General features: G+C 42.0%; 2 protein-coding genes across 4 annotated transcripts in view; one reads left to right on the top strand and one right to left on the bottom strand.

Annotated features, from left to right (window-relative positions):
• PAK5 (p21 (RAC1) activated kinase 5) overlaps positions 1–15443 on the top strand; it is a 316295-nt gene that overhangs the window by 48714 nt on the left and 252138 nt on the right. The window contains exons 1-2 of one of the 3 annotated variants that reach the window (XM_046938630.1): positions 13592–13627; positions 13861–14093. The gene's annotated coding sequence lies outside the window, so the exon portion shown is untranslated. Of the gene's footprint in view, positions 1–13591; positions 14094–15443 lie in introns of those variants that run through there. The other 2 variants (XM_046938631.1, XM_046938634.1) reach the window with 2 other exon arrangements.
• The window catches only part of SNAP25 (synaptosome associated protein 25), a 65139-nt gene that overhangs the window by 23313 nt on the left and 26383 nt on the right, over positions 1–15443 (bottom strand). The window contains exons 2-3 of the mRNA NM_001398210.1: positions 7231–7365; positions 6526–6567 (exon numbers count right to left, since the gene is read on the bottom strand). Of these exons, the coding sequence (NP_001385139.1) occupies positions 6526–6567; positions 7231–7302 (114 nt within the window). The 5' untranslated portion in view covers positions 7303–7365. The remainder of the gene's footprint in view (positions 1–6525; positions 6568–7230; positions 7366–15443) is intronic.

Consider the following 15443-nt stretch of genomic DNA (forward strand, 5'->3'; position numbering starts at 1 on the left):
GGCTTGTTACTGTGCTCTCTCTACTCTTTTGGTTCCCAAGGGTGGCTTACCTGGAATTATTTATAAGTATTTTAACAAAACATACATTGTGCAAACATAAAGAGGCTGCTTAGGACCTGAGTCCTCTTGGGTTTGAGTAAATACAGCACAGTCAGACATAGGGCTCTTCTGAATTTTAAACTTAGAATATCTGTAACTGAAATTGTGATAGTTCTTGGCCTTCAGCGAGTCAAACATAGCCAGGCTGAGAAATGTTTGATGTTCCTTAACCCCCTGACCTTCTGTTTCTTCAGATTTTGAGATCTGAGCAAACTGTTTTTATGTGGTTAAGATGTCCAGTGACCAGAAAAAGACCTACGCTGAAAGAGGAATTCAGCAATTAGAATCTACAGTTTGTATTTCAAATTAAATACTCACAAAGAGCAAAAGAGGTGCAATTTTCTTGTACTTACCTGACCATCAGTGCCATTTCATTTCATCAGGCAATACTCTTTCCCTTAAGAAGGTAACCTGTAGCTCAGTCTGCCACAACATTAATACTAATGTGCAAGTATTAAGGGTGTGCATTGAATATACTTCTCTGCATCTGCAGTCTAACCCAGAACATATTGAAGCTAATAAAAAGATGCTCACTGACAAAAATAAGAGGTGATTCAGACATCAAGTGACAATCTCCTCCTGTTCCAAGTTTTGGTTAAGCATTAATTGTCGGCTTTTTCACAAAAATTTAACTCTGTACAGCCAATTTTTAAAAAGTAAATTTTTAAATTTTTAAATGCAAAATTGCATTTGTGTATTTAAAACAGAGCCAGAAAAAAACACTCTGAGTATCTGACCCTCAGTGAAAGCAGACTGAGGCATCTGTAGAAGCCTCAAACCCTCTTTGTTTAAGGGAAGATCAAGGAAGAAAGGTGGCATACAAGTGTACCTGGTGCTAAAGGAAAGACCTCCCAAATACAGAAAATATTGGTATGTCCTACACTATAACTACCCCAGAAACTCCCCTTAGCCTGAGTGGGAGCAGATGTCAGCAGACACACTTGAACTGGTTGCTCAGAGAGCATGTAGCAGGAGGTGACGAAAGCTGTGTTTGCACATTACCAGCACATATCATGTTTTACAACAACTGATCATAAAACCTTGGCAACAAGTTCCCAGCAGAGCCGTTGTCACTGGGGTGGGTGCTGTAATTTTCTGGTGCACAGTGCCCAAGAAAGGCTTCCACTCATGTACAATGCTTCCCAACACCGGTGGGATCCTAAGTGGTAAGCCATGAATGAGCAGAAGTAGCAAGATCTGTGGTGTTACAAAAAGGTGTCCTTATAGTATGCTTTCCCCAGAATTAGGGCATTTCTGTCTTCTGTGCAATGAAGGATTTTTTTAAGACCTCCAATCCTTGCACAAGCAATCCTCCATTTAGTTTATGGCAAAATAAGGATTCTCAAAAAACAGGGTGCTTAAAGGTAGTTCACGCCAGAGGAAAGAAAAGTACACCTTTGACAGAACCCTACAGAGTTCATGGAGTACTTGCCCCTTTAAACCAGCTTTCAAAAGCCTCTCTCAGGTTTAGTTTTGACTTTCTTTGTCTCCCTGTTGCACCTGAGAGGAGAATTTGAACTGTTGGATTTTGTCTCGGTACAGCAAACATCTCACACTCTTGTTCTTCAGAAGTAATGAATTGCTTTTGTTGAGCCATTAAACTGACAGCTTTGGAGTTCCTCTGTTTATCCATAAAACAGGTACACCACAGATGGTAAAACACAGAATCTTTCCCACGCAGCCCTCGAACGTACTCAGCCCTGACTCTAGGAGTGGGCAGGTCAGCCTGCCTATCCTCCCAGACTGTGATTTCCATGGAGACTGATGTGTGGGACCAAATCTTATGCAAAGCAGAAGGGTATGCAGACCTGGCAAACTTTGCACACAGGATGACTCCTCATAGCAGGAGGCCATCACTTTCAACTTTTTTTTAAATTAATTACATTAGGAGAAACAGCGCCATATAGACCCCATAAAGTTCATGAAAGTCAGTGGCCTTCAAATTTTTGGTAACACTAAATTCTAGTGTTTGGCTAAAGGTAAACCGACAAGTTGGTTTGAGTTCAGCTTTAACATGCTTTCTGTGAAACACATACCCAGGTTCTCCACTGTACCGTGATCTAAGGTACTGATCAGAATGCCAGAATACATGGATTTAAAACTGTGGGCTTACTTCAACTCCTAGATATGTCATCCTAACGTAATCTGCTTCAGTGAAGCCAGTTTAACAGCATAATTTGGATCCCTGTTGCAGACTTAATTATCTGTTATCCTCCGTCTTCTCTAACAGTTTCATAACAGCTTTTAAATACTAGGGTCTCAATCAAAGTCCTTTAAATTCATCCACAAGATGTTCAGTGCAATTTGCCCAGCACTTTGGAGAAATGCATTGCTGTATTATTTCTTTTTATTACTGTTACGACATTGAGTTTCCCAAGGAAGGGAGTGGGAATGACGTCTCACAGGGCCCACTACTCCCTCCAGAAATACAGTGTGTCATGTCCTGTCCTTTGCCATTACAAAAAGCAGCTACTGCAGCTGTGACTAAGCCCAAAGTCTGATTCTCATAATGATAAAAGGGAATAAAGTACCAGATAGAGAACTGGAATCACTAGAAATCCCTTTTACTGCATTTCAGGAGATAGCATGAAAAATGCATGTACACTCTCAGTTATGTGAAGAATACATAAACTTCTACTTCAATGAAGAATTTTGCTTTAATTAATATGGATTTTAGAGTTTGTTTTGAAAAAATTAATATAGACAATTATATACCAGGATAGGCTGACATAGCTAGCAGTTCCCAGAGACACTAAAGAGAAATGTCAACACCCTAAAGACAAAAATGTGGTCAAAGAAACATTTCTAATCATCCATAGTAATGCATTTCCTCAGCTCCTGCTCCAAGTTCACTGTCACCCCATTAATGCTGTGATGTCTCTCTGTGCCTGATTAAGGAGCCACGTTACCTCTCAGAGCCTGTTAATTCACCCTGGGGCTCAGAATCTAAGCTGATATGAATCTGCATGTAACCTCCCTTCGAATCACGTGTTCCTGGTTTTCTTCTTGCTCAGTGACCCCGACTCTGAGTGCCCTCCAGATGATTTACACAGACCCTGCTACGGGTTTAGTTCTGCTTAGCAAATACTGACACCAGAATTATGAATCACCTTCCCCTGTGCCAGATACGTATTTCTGTGGAATTACACAGATTAAAACTCTTGTCTGTGTAAAACCGTTCCAATAGTTAATGATGTCAAGGGGCTTTTTTCAAATCAGCTTTGACAAGCTTTGAATGAAACTCTAAATTAATAGATTTTTTTTTAATTCTTTTGCCCTCAGTTAAGGAGCATTTGACTATGGTTATAACATCATGGGAAACTTACCCAGTCACAAATGAAGGAAGCTCAGTGCCCTCATTAGAGATGCATCTTGATTTTATCAAAATTCCATAACTTACCATTTCAGCTTTGATATACTGGTAAACTTGACCCTGACCCCACAGCATGTAAGAGGAGAAAATAGATCTGTCTGGATTTGAATGTTCAGAACAACCCTTTTCTCTTTAGTTTCTGCTAAGTGCTTTCTTTCTGGGCTTTCTACAGTACTGATTTTGACATTCATATCCTCGCAGTGTCAGAGCTAGAAACCATCTTTTTCTTCCACTCTACAATGACTGATTTTCTTTAAAGGTGATGATAGTTCCACTGGAATATGATAATGGACTCACAGGTTTTATTCTACTGCATTATTCTTCATTTCATGAAGTTGGCTGAGATAAAAAGCTTAAACAAGAGAATAATAGGAGTGTCAGCTACAAATTATGTTTTAGTCTTACTCTCCTGCCTAAGTTCATTTTTATTTTATGTTTTGGCCTGAACATTGCATAGCTACTTCATAAAATGCAGGTATTTTTAGCGCTGAGTAACTGAGTGGGTCCAATGGCCATTGGTTAATATAGATGTACATATGTGCTGCATGGCTATGCTGAGTGCCACAGAGCAAACTGATCTTTGTAATCTACTATGCCAGTATGTAGCTAGTTGCCTTCAAACAAAGCACTGGCCAGTTCATAATGTCCACTCACCACTTCTTGCTTCCCCTGTTGTGCTAGAACAGAAACAATCTCCTTCAGCAAGGAGAATAGCTCTGTTTCCTTCTCTGACGTTCCCTGGGAAGAGCACTAGAGCTTAGTCTTCAAACTCAGCTTAGTCCGCTTGGGCAAGGAGGGCATAGAGCCCTTGTGAGCATCAGTTTTGTCCCTTATGTTATGACCTCCATTTCAGCACTGTGCTGCTACAGAACGTCCCAGATTTGACAGCATTTCTCTTTCTCTAGAGTTTGTTCTGTATTTTCCCAGTATCTAATAGATTGGAGCCAATCATGACAGGAATCCATATATATGTGCGTAGGAATACTGTTTAAATGTGGAGATATCCTGTTCCCTAGTAAGTAATGGATTTGCTGTGTAAAAAGAATATAGTAAGCATTCTTTCACTGACAATGAATATTTTCTATCTCTACCCACTAGACAGCTTCTGCTAAGCAAGTGAGTCTAATTGGATTTTTTTTATTAAATCAGAGTAGTGCAAGTTCAATTTCAGAGACACACACCATTTGTCTTTTCAGTCTGAAATCTTTCACTCCCTAAATGCTGCATTTTTTGAAATGTACTTAAGAGGTGGTGTTAGAGTAAGCAGCAGTTGTTCAGACCGCAGAAGAATTTTAAAGGTCTTTTTTTGTCGGATTTGTGAAGATAATATTCAGTTCATTGTGAAAGGATTCCCTTGACTACTTAAACTAGCTCTAAAAATTCTGTATTTGCAGAGGAAGATACTGTTGCATCTGAATAAAGGCAGGTCTGGAGAGATGCTCAGCTCTTCCAAGAGGCAGTAGATTCCTACGTAAATTCATTGGTAAATTCAGCAGTCCCAGTTCTCCTCCTGCTTTGCCATTTGCTGTGATTCAGTACTGAAATTCCAGTAGCATTCACAATATGCTCGTTCAATATGTCAGGAGAACTCACGCAGTGCATAGGTCACACAAACACAGCTCAGGAGAGACAAGACTGATATTTACTGATGGCGTGGCCCTGGGCAAATCACTTCCCTTTCCTGTGCCTCTCTTCCTTCCCACTCATCATCTGCCTCATCTATTTAGATCCCAGGCATTTTGGGGCAGCAGGCTCTCCCGCCTTCTGTTTGTGGAGGTACCCATGTAAAACTCTAGTGTGTATTAGTGAACTGCACCCAGCCCTGAGGTGATATAAAGTGATGGTTAGTAATAGCATGTCCGGAGAATGAACAGGGAAAAGGTACAGATTGCTCACAAGACAAGAGCGTGCTTTGGCTGCAAGAGGCCCAGATCTGAAGTGTTTGTGCAGAAGCGATGCTGACTATGCTCAGTGACCCATCTGCTCGTCTATCTGTGCACAGAAATTTAATTTTGTCTCCACTGGACTCAATTGATCACCACAGTCCTGGCTGATTTCAACATTGTGAAGCCTATGGCTGGGTTTGTGCATGTTCCTGAACGTGGGACCTGATGTCATGTTCCACCCGCTGTGTCTGCTGGAGACTCCTCCGGTTGTCAGGAGCACTGGGACTGTCAGTACTGATGACCCTGATTAAAAATGTCACCAGCTCCAGAGCCACAGCTCACATGGTGTCTGAAAATAACATGGCCTGGCAGGCAGGAGCAAAGTTTTCCACCACCTGATGGCTGATCGCTGTAAGTAACCTGGGCTGAGTTTGGTAGCGCCCATCTTTTAAATCCGTTCATTACAAAGAGGCTGAAATGAGCAGGAATTACTTTTTTCCCTCTTGCACCTTCTTTCCAGGTGGGTGCAAGCTGTGTTATCTGTGGGGGCTGAGCCCAAGTTCCCTTCCCCAGCACTGTAGAAAAACAGAGAACTTTCTTCTCCAGAGCTGTCAGTTTAGGACATCTCAGAGCCTTGAAAGCCTAATCAATGTTTCAGAGATGCATAAAGTGGTACTTAAATGCTGTGGTGACTGATGCTCTATAAATATCTGCAAGTGTTTGTGAAGCGGGAGGTATTTGGAGAGGACAGGGCAAGCAGGCAGAGGGCCTTTCTCACCTTCCCCTTGCAGTGTTACCGCAGGGACATTGGAGCAGTGCTGGCACAAGGCTGAGGAGCTCTTCAGCAAACTCAGCTGTTTGTCCCTCACTCAGGTCACCTTCAGAGGCTGTTTCCTTGGCTTATCTCGAGCAGCCTATCTCTGTGGGTTCTCAGATATGGGCAAAACACCGTGCCTCAGCAGCTGGTCTGCAGTTTGACACTTGGCAACTGAGGCATGGCATCTCAAATGACGCTTGTGCCTGGGGAAGGGTAAGGAAGAACAGAGCAGCTTATAAAGCCATGGCCATGCCCTAGCAATGTGATTAAGGCAAAAAACACTCCCAGCGTGTCAGGCTCTCCATCACCCTCCCTCACAACAGAAGCACAAATAAAATGCAGATCCTTACCTCTTCAACAAGCTGCAGCATTCGACGGGTACTCTCGAGGGACTGAAAAAAGCAGAGAAAAAACAACTTAGATTTGGCAAAGCACAGTTTCCACCACTAATGTTTGGGCTCATGCTGACAACATGTTTTTCCTATGCTCTTTGCCTTCCCTTCAAATCAGGACATCAGCAGGGGACTGGTGATCTCTTCATCTTCAACGCTCCGGGACGGCTTGCTGATGCCACAGCTCCTGCTGCATCGGCCCGGAGCAGCGCTAAAGCTTGCACTCCCTGTGCCTGTGTGGTGTAGCAGTGGTGCTGGGAACAGCTGGTGTTCCACTTTAGAAATAAGACCTGTGAGTTTCAGCTCAGACCTTTCAGAGACCTGGACGGTGACATTTAATATTGCACAGATTTGGCAAATTGAAGGAATCCTAAAACAATGTAACATTGCTGATTTTTGCTTGAAGGTCAGTCAGGCTGATGCACATCCTAATACCTAAACCAAGGTCACAATCAGTAAATATCTTAACCTAGTTTACCTAATCTGGACTAAACATAACACTAAACTGTACCACAATTCATTTCTTTCCCAGTTCTACTTCAGTGTAGAGCTGATGGAAAATGCCATCAGTCCTAGAAATCCTTTGTCAGATCAGCTCATATTTCTGGCCATGCCTCCCACCTAACCCCAAACCCAAGTTTCCTCTGTAGCTATCAGTCTCACTTCATCAGCAAGCTGGTCGGCACGCCGCTGCATTTCTTCCAACTCATTGCGCATATCCGCGTCTTCCGCCATTTTAGCTGTGGGTGTGTTTGTGGAAGCTGCAGATCAAGGATTTGTGCTCAGCTGCCTGCAAGCCTGGAAGACAGTGAAAAGGGAAAGAAGCAGCATGGTTAGGCTCCCTGAAGCACTGAAATGCACTTAAATGTCAGTCACCCAGAAGACCTTTTGTAACGTGAATGCCTTCACCCAACCTCTTTCATTCTGGACAGTAATTCCTATGTAGTACAGAGAGCACAAGATTTTCCCAGGTGATGTCTTAATCCTGTACTATTAATCACTCTTCAGGAAAAAGGATTTATTCTTGTCATGTTAATTGAGGAAAAGTGAATCCTTCCTTTATCCTTAACAATGCAAACGCTATACACATCGCAGCTGAATAGTCAGGAGGCATTATTCATATTGGAAGTGGGCTTGGCACCCAATTATTCTTTCCTAGAATTAAAAGCCTTAGTGTAAAGGAGGCCAAGGTCAAGCTTATGCCCCTCACATCCTATATTTAGCTGCATTGCTTGGAGGGCTGGATGCTCAGATAATGAATCTCTAATATAACGTTAAAGACAGTGAAACTTTTTTATCAGCAAAGACTTGTCCAAGCTGCTCTAGTTCAGACTCCAAAATAATATTTACAGCTAGGCTGGGTGAAGTTATCTACCTGGGAGAATCTTTCATTTCAGGTGAAAAGATTACAGGAGTTAACTAGTAGTGTCATCTTCCCCCCAGGTTCTGATCTTGGTTATCCCTCTCAATACCGATCAACAGCATTGAGCTCCTCCTAACCAGAGATCAGGATGCACCTACCAATCCTCATTTGGTTAGGGCTTCTTTTTTGTTATAAATTCAAGCTAGCTCTGATTACTGAGCATGACTTGATTAAGAAAGGCGGGTCCTCCTACCATCTGTCAGGACTTTATAACAACAACACTGGCTTATTTCTCTGCTCGATTCAAGCATGGCACGTTGCAAATTGCTGCTCACTGAATGTTACATTTGTTCATTGCAGGTGCAGAAGAGATGGAAAGTTGTGGGGGACTGAGAATATACAGCCATAAGGCACATGCTATCATGCTCAGTTACAGAAAGAGGACAAAAGGAGCCCCTTTCAGTAAAGCTTCTCTAGGAAAGCAAAATCCCAGAGGCTGTTTTCTGTTCTTTCTTTGCATTATGTACAACCCTTATAAAGCAAGGGAGAGCTTGGCTCTAAAATTTTAACAATAACAACTTAGTTTAAAAGCGAGTTATTTTATTTCTGAGATGAATCCATTCCTTGCTTTGACAGCAGTCTGTACCATGACAACAGGAGTATGGGCTGAACAGGTAAAGCTGGATAGCTGAGATATTTCCTGGATCGTACCCCAGACAGGGGCTTGGAAAAGTGTAGGGACAGCAGACAGCTCCTTGCATTTTCCCTGAAGCTTCATCAACAAATTTGCTATTTTTCTTACCTAAGAAGGAATATGTGACCTTCATGCTTTTGCATTAGCTGTGCCCTCACTTGTGGTTGCTTTTCCTCTTCGAAGATACAGCAGGAAGAAATCCATCTTGGAGAGCCAGCCCTGAAGCTATTGGCACAGTATCCTGCTTTCATCACTGAGCACATCGCTACATCTTTGTCAGAGGGAAGCTGACATTCCGTGATGGGTCACACAATGTTTAGGAGCCCAGATATATGCTGGAGAAGAAGCCCACCCCATTTTGCCAGCTGCATGGTCACAGCGGTGTGAAGAACCAAGCTTAAGCATCTCATCTGTAGCCCCAGCTGATGCAAATGCAGAGCTTAATTTCATGGCTAATATTCAGACTGATATCGGGCACTTCAAGGATGCTCACAAACAGCAGTAAATAAGCTTTATGAAACTGTCACACTCTGAGGATTAGGAGGAAAAATTGAATCAGGAATCAGTCTTCTGAAGGGCTTGTGAACGTGTGGGGACGCTCTCAAGGCCACCTCAATCTTCCCACTCCATTGCTGCTCTCAGAGTGCCTTTTGAGGCATGTCATGCAGCTCCAAAATGATAATGCTCCTGAAAAGCAAATGGAGCCAGCTTGACTGGGATAAAAATAAGTTATTTTGATAAAGAACTGTTTTCCAAAGTCCTGTTCAGCTTGGCACAAGCTGGCACTAGAGTGGTCACTGCTTTGCAAATTGTGTTTTTTTCCCAGATCAAGGTAAAACTCAACGCTTAAGTATTTCTAGCGCAGCTTCTGCAATAGAGCATCAAGATTTGATTTGTGGATGTAGTTTTATAATATTTAATTAAAATGTTCTCCTCTGCCTGGATTTCTCACTACACTTGTACAGGCAGCAAAACAGCACTGAGCATTAGCAAAAATCGTGAAAACGTAGACATGTTCTAATTGGTATATACATGTAGCTGTGAGAGGCAGAAAACTTGTTTTGTTTGTTGTCTATCTGATAGCATTTTCCTAGCTGTAAGCAGGGGATTTGGTTCAGTCTCTAAGCATATCCCACATGATCTCAGTGTTCATAGATGTATGAGTGAAGGTGCGATCAGTGCTTCTCCTGGCAATAATGAACAATGCAGTCTGTTTGTCAGTCACCACAGAGAATAAAAATCGTGCAGGAAATTCAGTTCTCGAGTAAATTCCAGACTGGCTTTTGGTCTTTTACTTATTAATTTTTGATCATGAGCCAGCAGTAGTTTTGGAAGGTGAAAAAAAAAAAAAAAAAAGCAAAAAAGGGGTGAAATATTGTGATTTTTCTTAGGGTTATCCTTTTCAGTTAATTAGAAGCATCAGTTGACATCTTAGTGACAGATGCATCCTATTTTGCATCAAACTAAAAAAATGTCAGAGGTTGCAACCAGAAAGATGTCTTGTAGCAAGTGATCGAACCTGACAGGTTTATTGAGCTTGTTTGGTATTTGTAAAGCACTTAGAATGGATTGAGAAATAGCAAGAAGCATTCTTCCAGACAAGTCATTTTACATCAAGGTTTAGTCATAAACAAAAGTACCCTGCAGCAGTGTTGATTCAACTTTATTTAATAGAAAACCATGCACAAGAATCAATAAAGGTTACTCATTTGCAGGCAGTATGATAGACTGCACGTATGTTGCAGGTGGTCTGGAATGGATTTAAATTTTTTGCATATTTTGCAGTTCTAAGTGTGGAATGGGACAGATTAGTCATAAGATTTTCCTTGAAAAGCCCCATAGAGGCTGAAATTCCATTTCAGTTTTATGAAATTTCAGCAACAAACTCTGATATATATAAAATCACATTGAGAGCATATTTGTGCGTTCTAAAGGGAATTACACCACTACAAAACAAATGAAGTTTTCCTTCTGTGATGTTTTCAGGAAAAATTTGGGGCCTGTATGTTCCTCCTTATATATTAAAGCGCTGCAACTGAAGTAATGGTCAAGAAAAAGTAAACAGTAATGAAGCTGCTCTCACTGACTGTGGGACAGATTTTCAAAAGCATGCAGTAGTAGCTTATCTTTGGGCCTGCTAAAGCCTGCTGCTATTTTAGTAAAATGGGAACTGATCAAAGATACTATTGATGACTTTGGAGAATGAATTTCTTATCATATTTTCCATTCTGTTCTCACTCAAGCTGATTTGAACCAGTTATCAAAAGCCTATAATGGTCTCAGGAATCCTCAGTATGAGTGAATATAACCTCTGAAAAACGTGCTCTTTACTTTCAGTAAACTACATCTTATTTTGACTACAGTCATTGTGTAGATGACAGATCAGGAAAACAAAGTGGTGATGTATTGAGGTATTTAGATCTTCAACTTGGATAAAAACAAGTTGCTACAGAAGTCACAGCCATTTGCATGCACTCAGTCAATTTTTGTTAATACTTACAGTAATTATATATGCAAATGCAAGCTCAGAATTTCCCAAGGATCTTGGTTTCTCCTTTTCAGAAAGGAGAAACCCTGTGGGTTTACCTACATTCATAATGTTCTGTTAAAAAACAAGTCCCAAAGTTGTTAGAAAAAACTTTGTATACCAAACTGTGCTCTGTGTTTTCTAGACAAAGCAAATAGCTTTAGGGCGTTGGATGATTTATATCAAGTTCTCTGAGAACTACTCTTAACTTTATGTCAGTGCTGGTAGAGAAGCACAACAGGAGACTAAGGGTTAAAGAAAAATACCAAGAGAAAAGGCTGGCTAATGGAAGTATATTGCCAGTTATACTTTGAATTCTGCATTTGATATTTTAGTAGTGGTCAGATGCGATGAAGAATCTCATAGTGAGAACATTATATATCCTTGCGGAATTATAGTGAAGTCAAAGAGAGATCTAAATATATCCCCAAAGGAAGAGAGAGACAATGAGTGACCTTTGAAAGCAAATATTTGCTTCACAGTGATATAAACACTTCAATGCAATAAATACAGGAAAATGAAAATGCTGCAGTTTACTGTGGTGAAGACAATGCTGCAATAAAGTGTTCTTTTTTAAGCACTCTCCCTGTTATTAAAGATACATCTATTCTTCTCATGGATATCTGTGCCCAGAGGATAACTGCATTGGCGTATTCTACTAAAAAAGTTGGCCAATACATCACTTTCTGTTGTTTTTTTGGAAGATTAAAAGAGCATCACCACAGTGGTGCGGCAGTGGAAAACCCAGTGATAGACTTTGGTCATCATGCATCTCAGGAAGGATGCTGAGTTATTTCAGTCTGGGAGCTTGAGTTGCAGCTATCCCCCTTCCATTTTCAGTCTGCTTGCTGGCAGGGGGAGCGACACACACTGCCAAAGTGGAGAAGTTCAGCTCTAGGTGAAAGCGTCAGCATTGCCTTCCCTCCCCACTGCTGCCTTGCAGTCAAGTGATTCCCTAGGTGCTGCACGAGGCTCGTTCAGCCGTGGGACATGGCCAGGAGCAAGGCAGCTTCAGGGCTTTATAGGATCCCACCCTCAAACCATCCATCCTTTGCCCTGTTCAGCTGCCCAGCATCTCGGCCATGCCTTTCCCCACTTCCTCTAGCCTTCCCTGTTTTAAATAACTTTGAAATAAAATCTTAGAGAAAGACTACTTTTTGTATCCCTTCTGCAGCACACCTATTGTCTGGCTGTAAGTTAGCCCAAGACTTTCCATAGAGTTACCATTTCCAAGAAAAACAACCCCATCACATCCATGTTGTAGATTAAGCCCCAAAGCAGCCTCCATGTTCCTGTGGGGTATGTTAAGGTCCTCATCTTTTGCTCTCTCACTGTGGTTTGCTTGCACGCCTTTGGGCACAGCTCCACCTCCGTGGCTGACAGAACCTGGTGATAACTGATTTTTCTCTGCTTTTTGCTTGCAATTCTGTAAAGAATAATGCCTGCTGGTGAGGGCTTGACAGGGAGTGATTTTGGAGAAGACAGGCACTGAGATCTTGCAAATTTGAATTCAGGAGGAGGTGATTCCTACTTTGTCACTGTCTTACTGCATCGTCTTAGACAACTTATTTTACTCTCAGGGCTTGCTCGTGTTGCCTAAAGACATGTCTCTGGAGCTATGTCAGATGCTTTAGGTATTTGGTTTCCTGCTGCTGGCTGTATGTCAGCCTTGTACAGACGTCTGGGATGCCCTCTGATGGGACTGCTTGTCCATATTTAACAACTGAATCTGTCTCCCATCTACACAATGTGGATTAAAGTCTTCCTACCCCATCTTTTTTTTTTTTTTTTTTTCCTGTTACTTTGCAGATGTTTCAGAGCATGGGCTGAGCTCTGTTTGGGAATGTTCTGGTGCAGGACAACAAGAGCCTGTGGATAAATGCTAGTGAGTGCATCTCTGTGTTGAAGCCCCCATCTAGTTGGAATGAGAACTCCCCAGTGAAAGGCCAGCATGAAGAAGTGGAAGTATAATTAGACAAAATTATGATTCCTAACTGTTTGCTGAATGTGTTGGAAAAAATAACTGGAAACCAGATTTCCTCTGGGCTTGTGTTGCTATAATGACAAACAGCTCAATAAAATGATTACTTAGTGTGAATGCAGCTACGCAACATAAACGCTACCAGGGAAATGACCTTTTCCTGTAAACGTGAGCACCTCTGTCCCCAGCTCTGGGGGGTACAGGAGTGTGACTGTGCATATACACAGTTGCAGTGCAGCAGACAAGTTGTACTGACACGACGACTCCGTGACTCCCGTTTCTGCACACAGGAAAGTTATGAGCAATACATCCCACACTTCCCCCAGGCGCTGCAGCCAGCAGCAGTGGCAGGTGGAACAGGTTGTTGCTGAGATCTCAGAGAATGAGAGGAGGTCATAAAAGAAATGCCTAGAGCCACCCTATCCCCATACAAAGCCAGGCGTTGTTGTCCTGTCAGCTGTCAGACAACACTGCTGTTTCATGCAGCTCCAACACGTGAGCGTCACTTTATCAGCCTACTGCACCCAAAGAAAAAAAATGAAAGAAGCAGAACAGCCATTTTGTAACAATTTCTCTTCAGAGAAATAATAACCTGACTTCCTATCCCTTTTACTGATAACAAAACCATTTTCCAAAATAAACCTTTCGACATGTTATCTCCTTGCAGTCATTTGCAGAGCTATGTACTCACATGTTTTATCCTTTTTTTTTTCCTTTCTTTCTGACAGTAACAGCAAAGCCTCGCAGGCAAAGATGTTTGTCGTTTCTGTCTGGAAGAGCAATCAACTGGCATGGAGGACAGTGAAGAAGGAAACCCTCATTGCAGGAGTGGGCATCACATCTGGAGGAAGCTGCTGGCAGCTCAGAGACGCCGAACAGACGTGGACCAAACAGGCTGCAGTGACTGATTCCCAGCTACCACAGGAGACTGCCTCATACAGCTTCATTCCTAATTTAGTAGGTAATGTCCTGTGTTTCCCTGAGTTTATTTTGTTCTCACTAATCTTGCTAAGATGCTATTACAGACCTCACTTCTCCCGCATATAGAAAACATTTTATTTCTGGCCAAAACTAATTCACAGCCAGCAAATAGCAGCTCATTCCCATGCTTTTCTTCAGATTAAATAGTTCCTCTTCTTCCTGGTCTCTGTCTCTCCCTCTGAAGTATAAGGAATAGCAGTAACAACTTTTCTCATTTCTTATGACATGAGTGACCAGACTCTGTTAGTTCTCCCTTGGCAGGAGGACTGTTTGTTGCCCTTGCCATCCTAGCAGTTGCTCATTCAGTTTGAATTAGTCATCTCTGGAAATGGCTGACCAGCATTTCATAGGGGATGACACGGGCTTTGCTCAAAGGGCTTAGTGCTTCCCCATCCCTCCAGGAGATACCTACTCCAAAATATCCTCCAACCTCACTTGCCATTTGCATAGCTGGATCTTGGTGGCTCAGGATAAGAAATCCAGGTATTAGTACAGAGGATTAAATAACATATCTTGACTTGTGACAAAGATAATTTTGTGGCCAGAATCTGGGAGAAAAGCCAAAGGAGTCTGCTCAGCTGCAGGATAAAATTTCCAACTGTGTCACAATTCTCAGTGCAATTCATACCCTAAATTTGTTCAGGTGCTCCTCAAAATACTCTCCATTACTGCAGCAATGGCAAGCAGCCAGTTTCTCCTCTCTTTGATTACAGTGCAACCTGGGTTTCTTTATGCTGCTCCTAAGCCACTAAATCTGATTAATGGCCAATTTTAGAAGGTAGGGGTGACAGTCATGCCCCATTTCAGGTTGGAGGAAGTTTCACCACTGCCATGACCAGGGTCAGGCTTGCAGGTGAGGGTGGAGGGTGAACAGTGAAATGTGTGCATGTGGGTTTCTGTGAAAGCATAAAAATTGAGTGCTTGGAATTCTAGATGTTTTAAAGACAGATTTTCTTGAGACTTTACCTGTCCCTTTCTGTTTCTCTTAGATGTCACTTATAAAGGTGGAGCAGGTAGATAGGCAAGTAGATGGACAGATAGGTGGAATATGTATAAATTTATAGAACTGAATTATTGTAAGATATTTACTGAAAGATTTAAGAGACAGTATGAAGTAGAATGATTCTGTGGTGTATTTTCCTGAGGTGCATAAGGGGAGTTCCTGCAAGTCTTGTTGTATATTTTTTTCCTGGGTGTTTGGAACAAAAGATGCTGCTCCCTCTGCATGGTGTTCTCAAGAGCACGCAAAGCTCCCATTCCAGCTCCCTCCCTCTCTGAACACATCCAAGCCCCTCCCACATCTCCTGGTTTAAGCTAATTATCACTTCTG

The sequence above is a fragment of the Gallus gallus genome, chromosome 3 (genome assembly GCF_016699485.2).
Source record: "Gallus gallus isolate bGalGal1 chromosome 3, bGalGal1.mat.broiler.GRCg7b, whole genome shotgun sequence".
Lineage (NCBI taxonomy): Eukaryota > Metazoa > Chordata > Aves > Galliformes > Phasianidae > Gallus > Gallus gallus.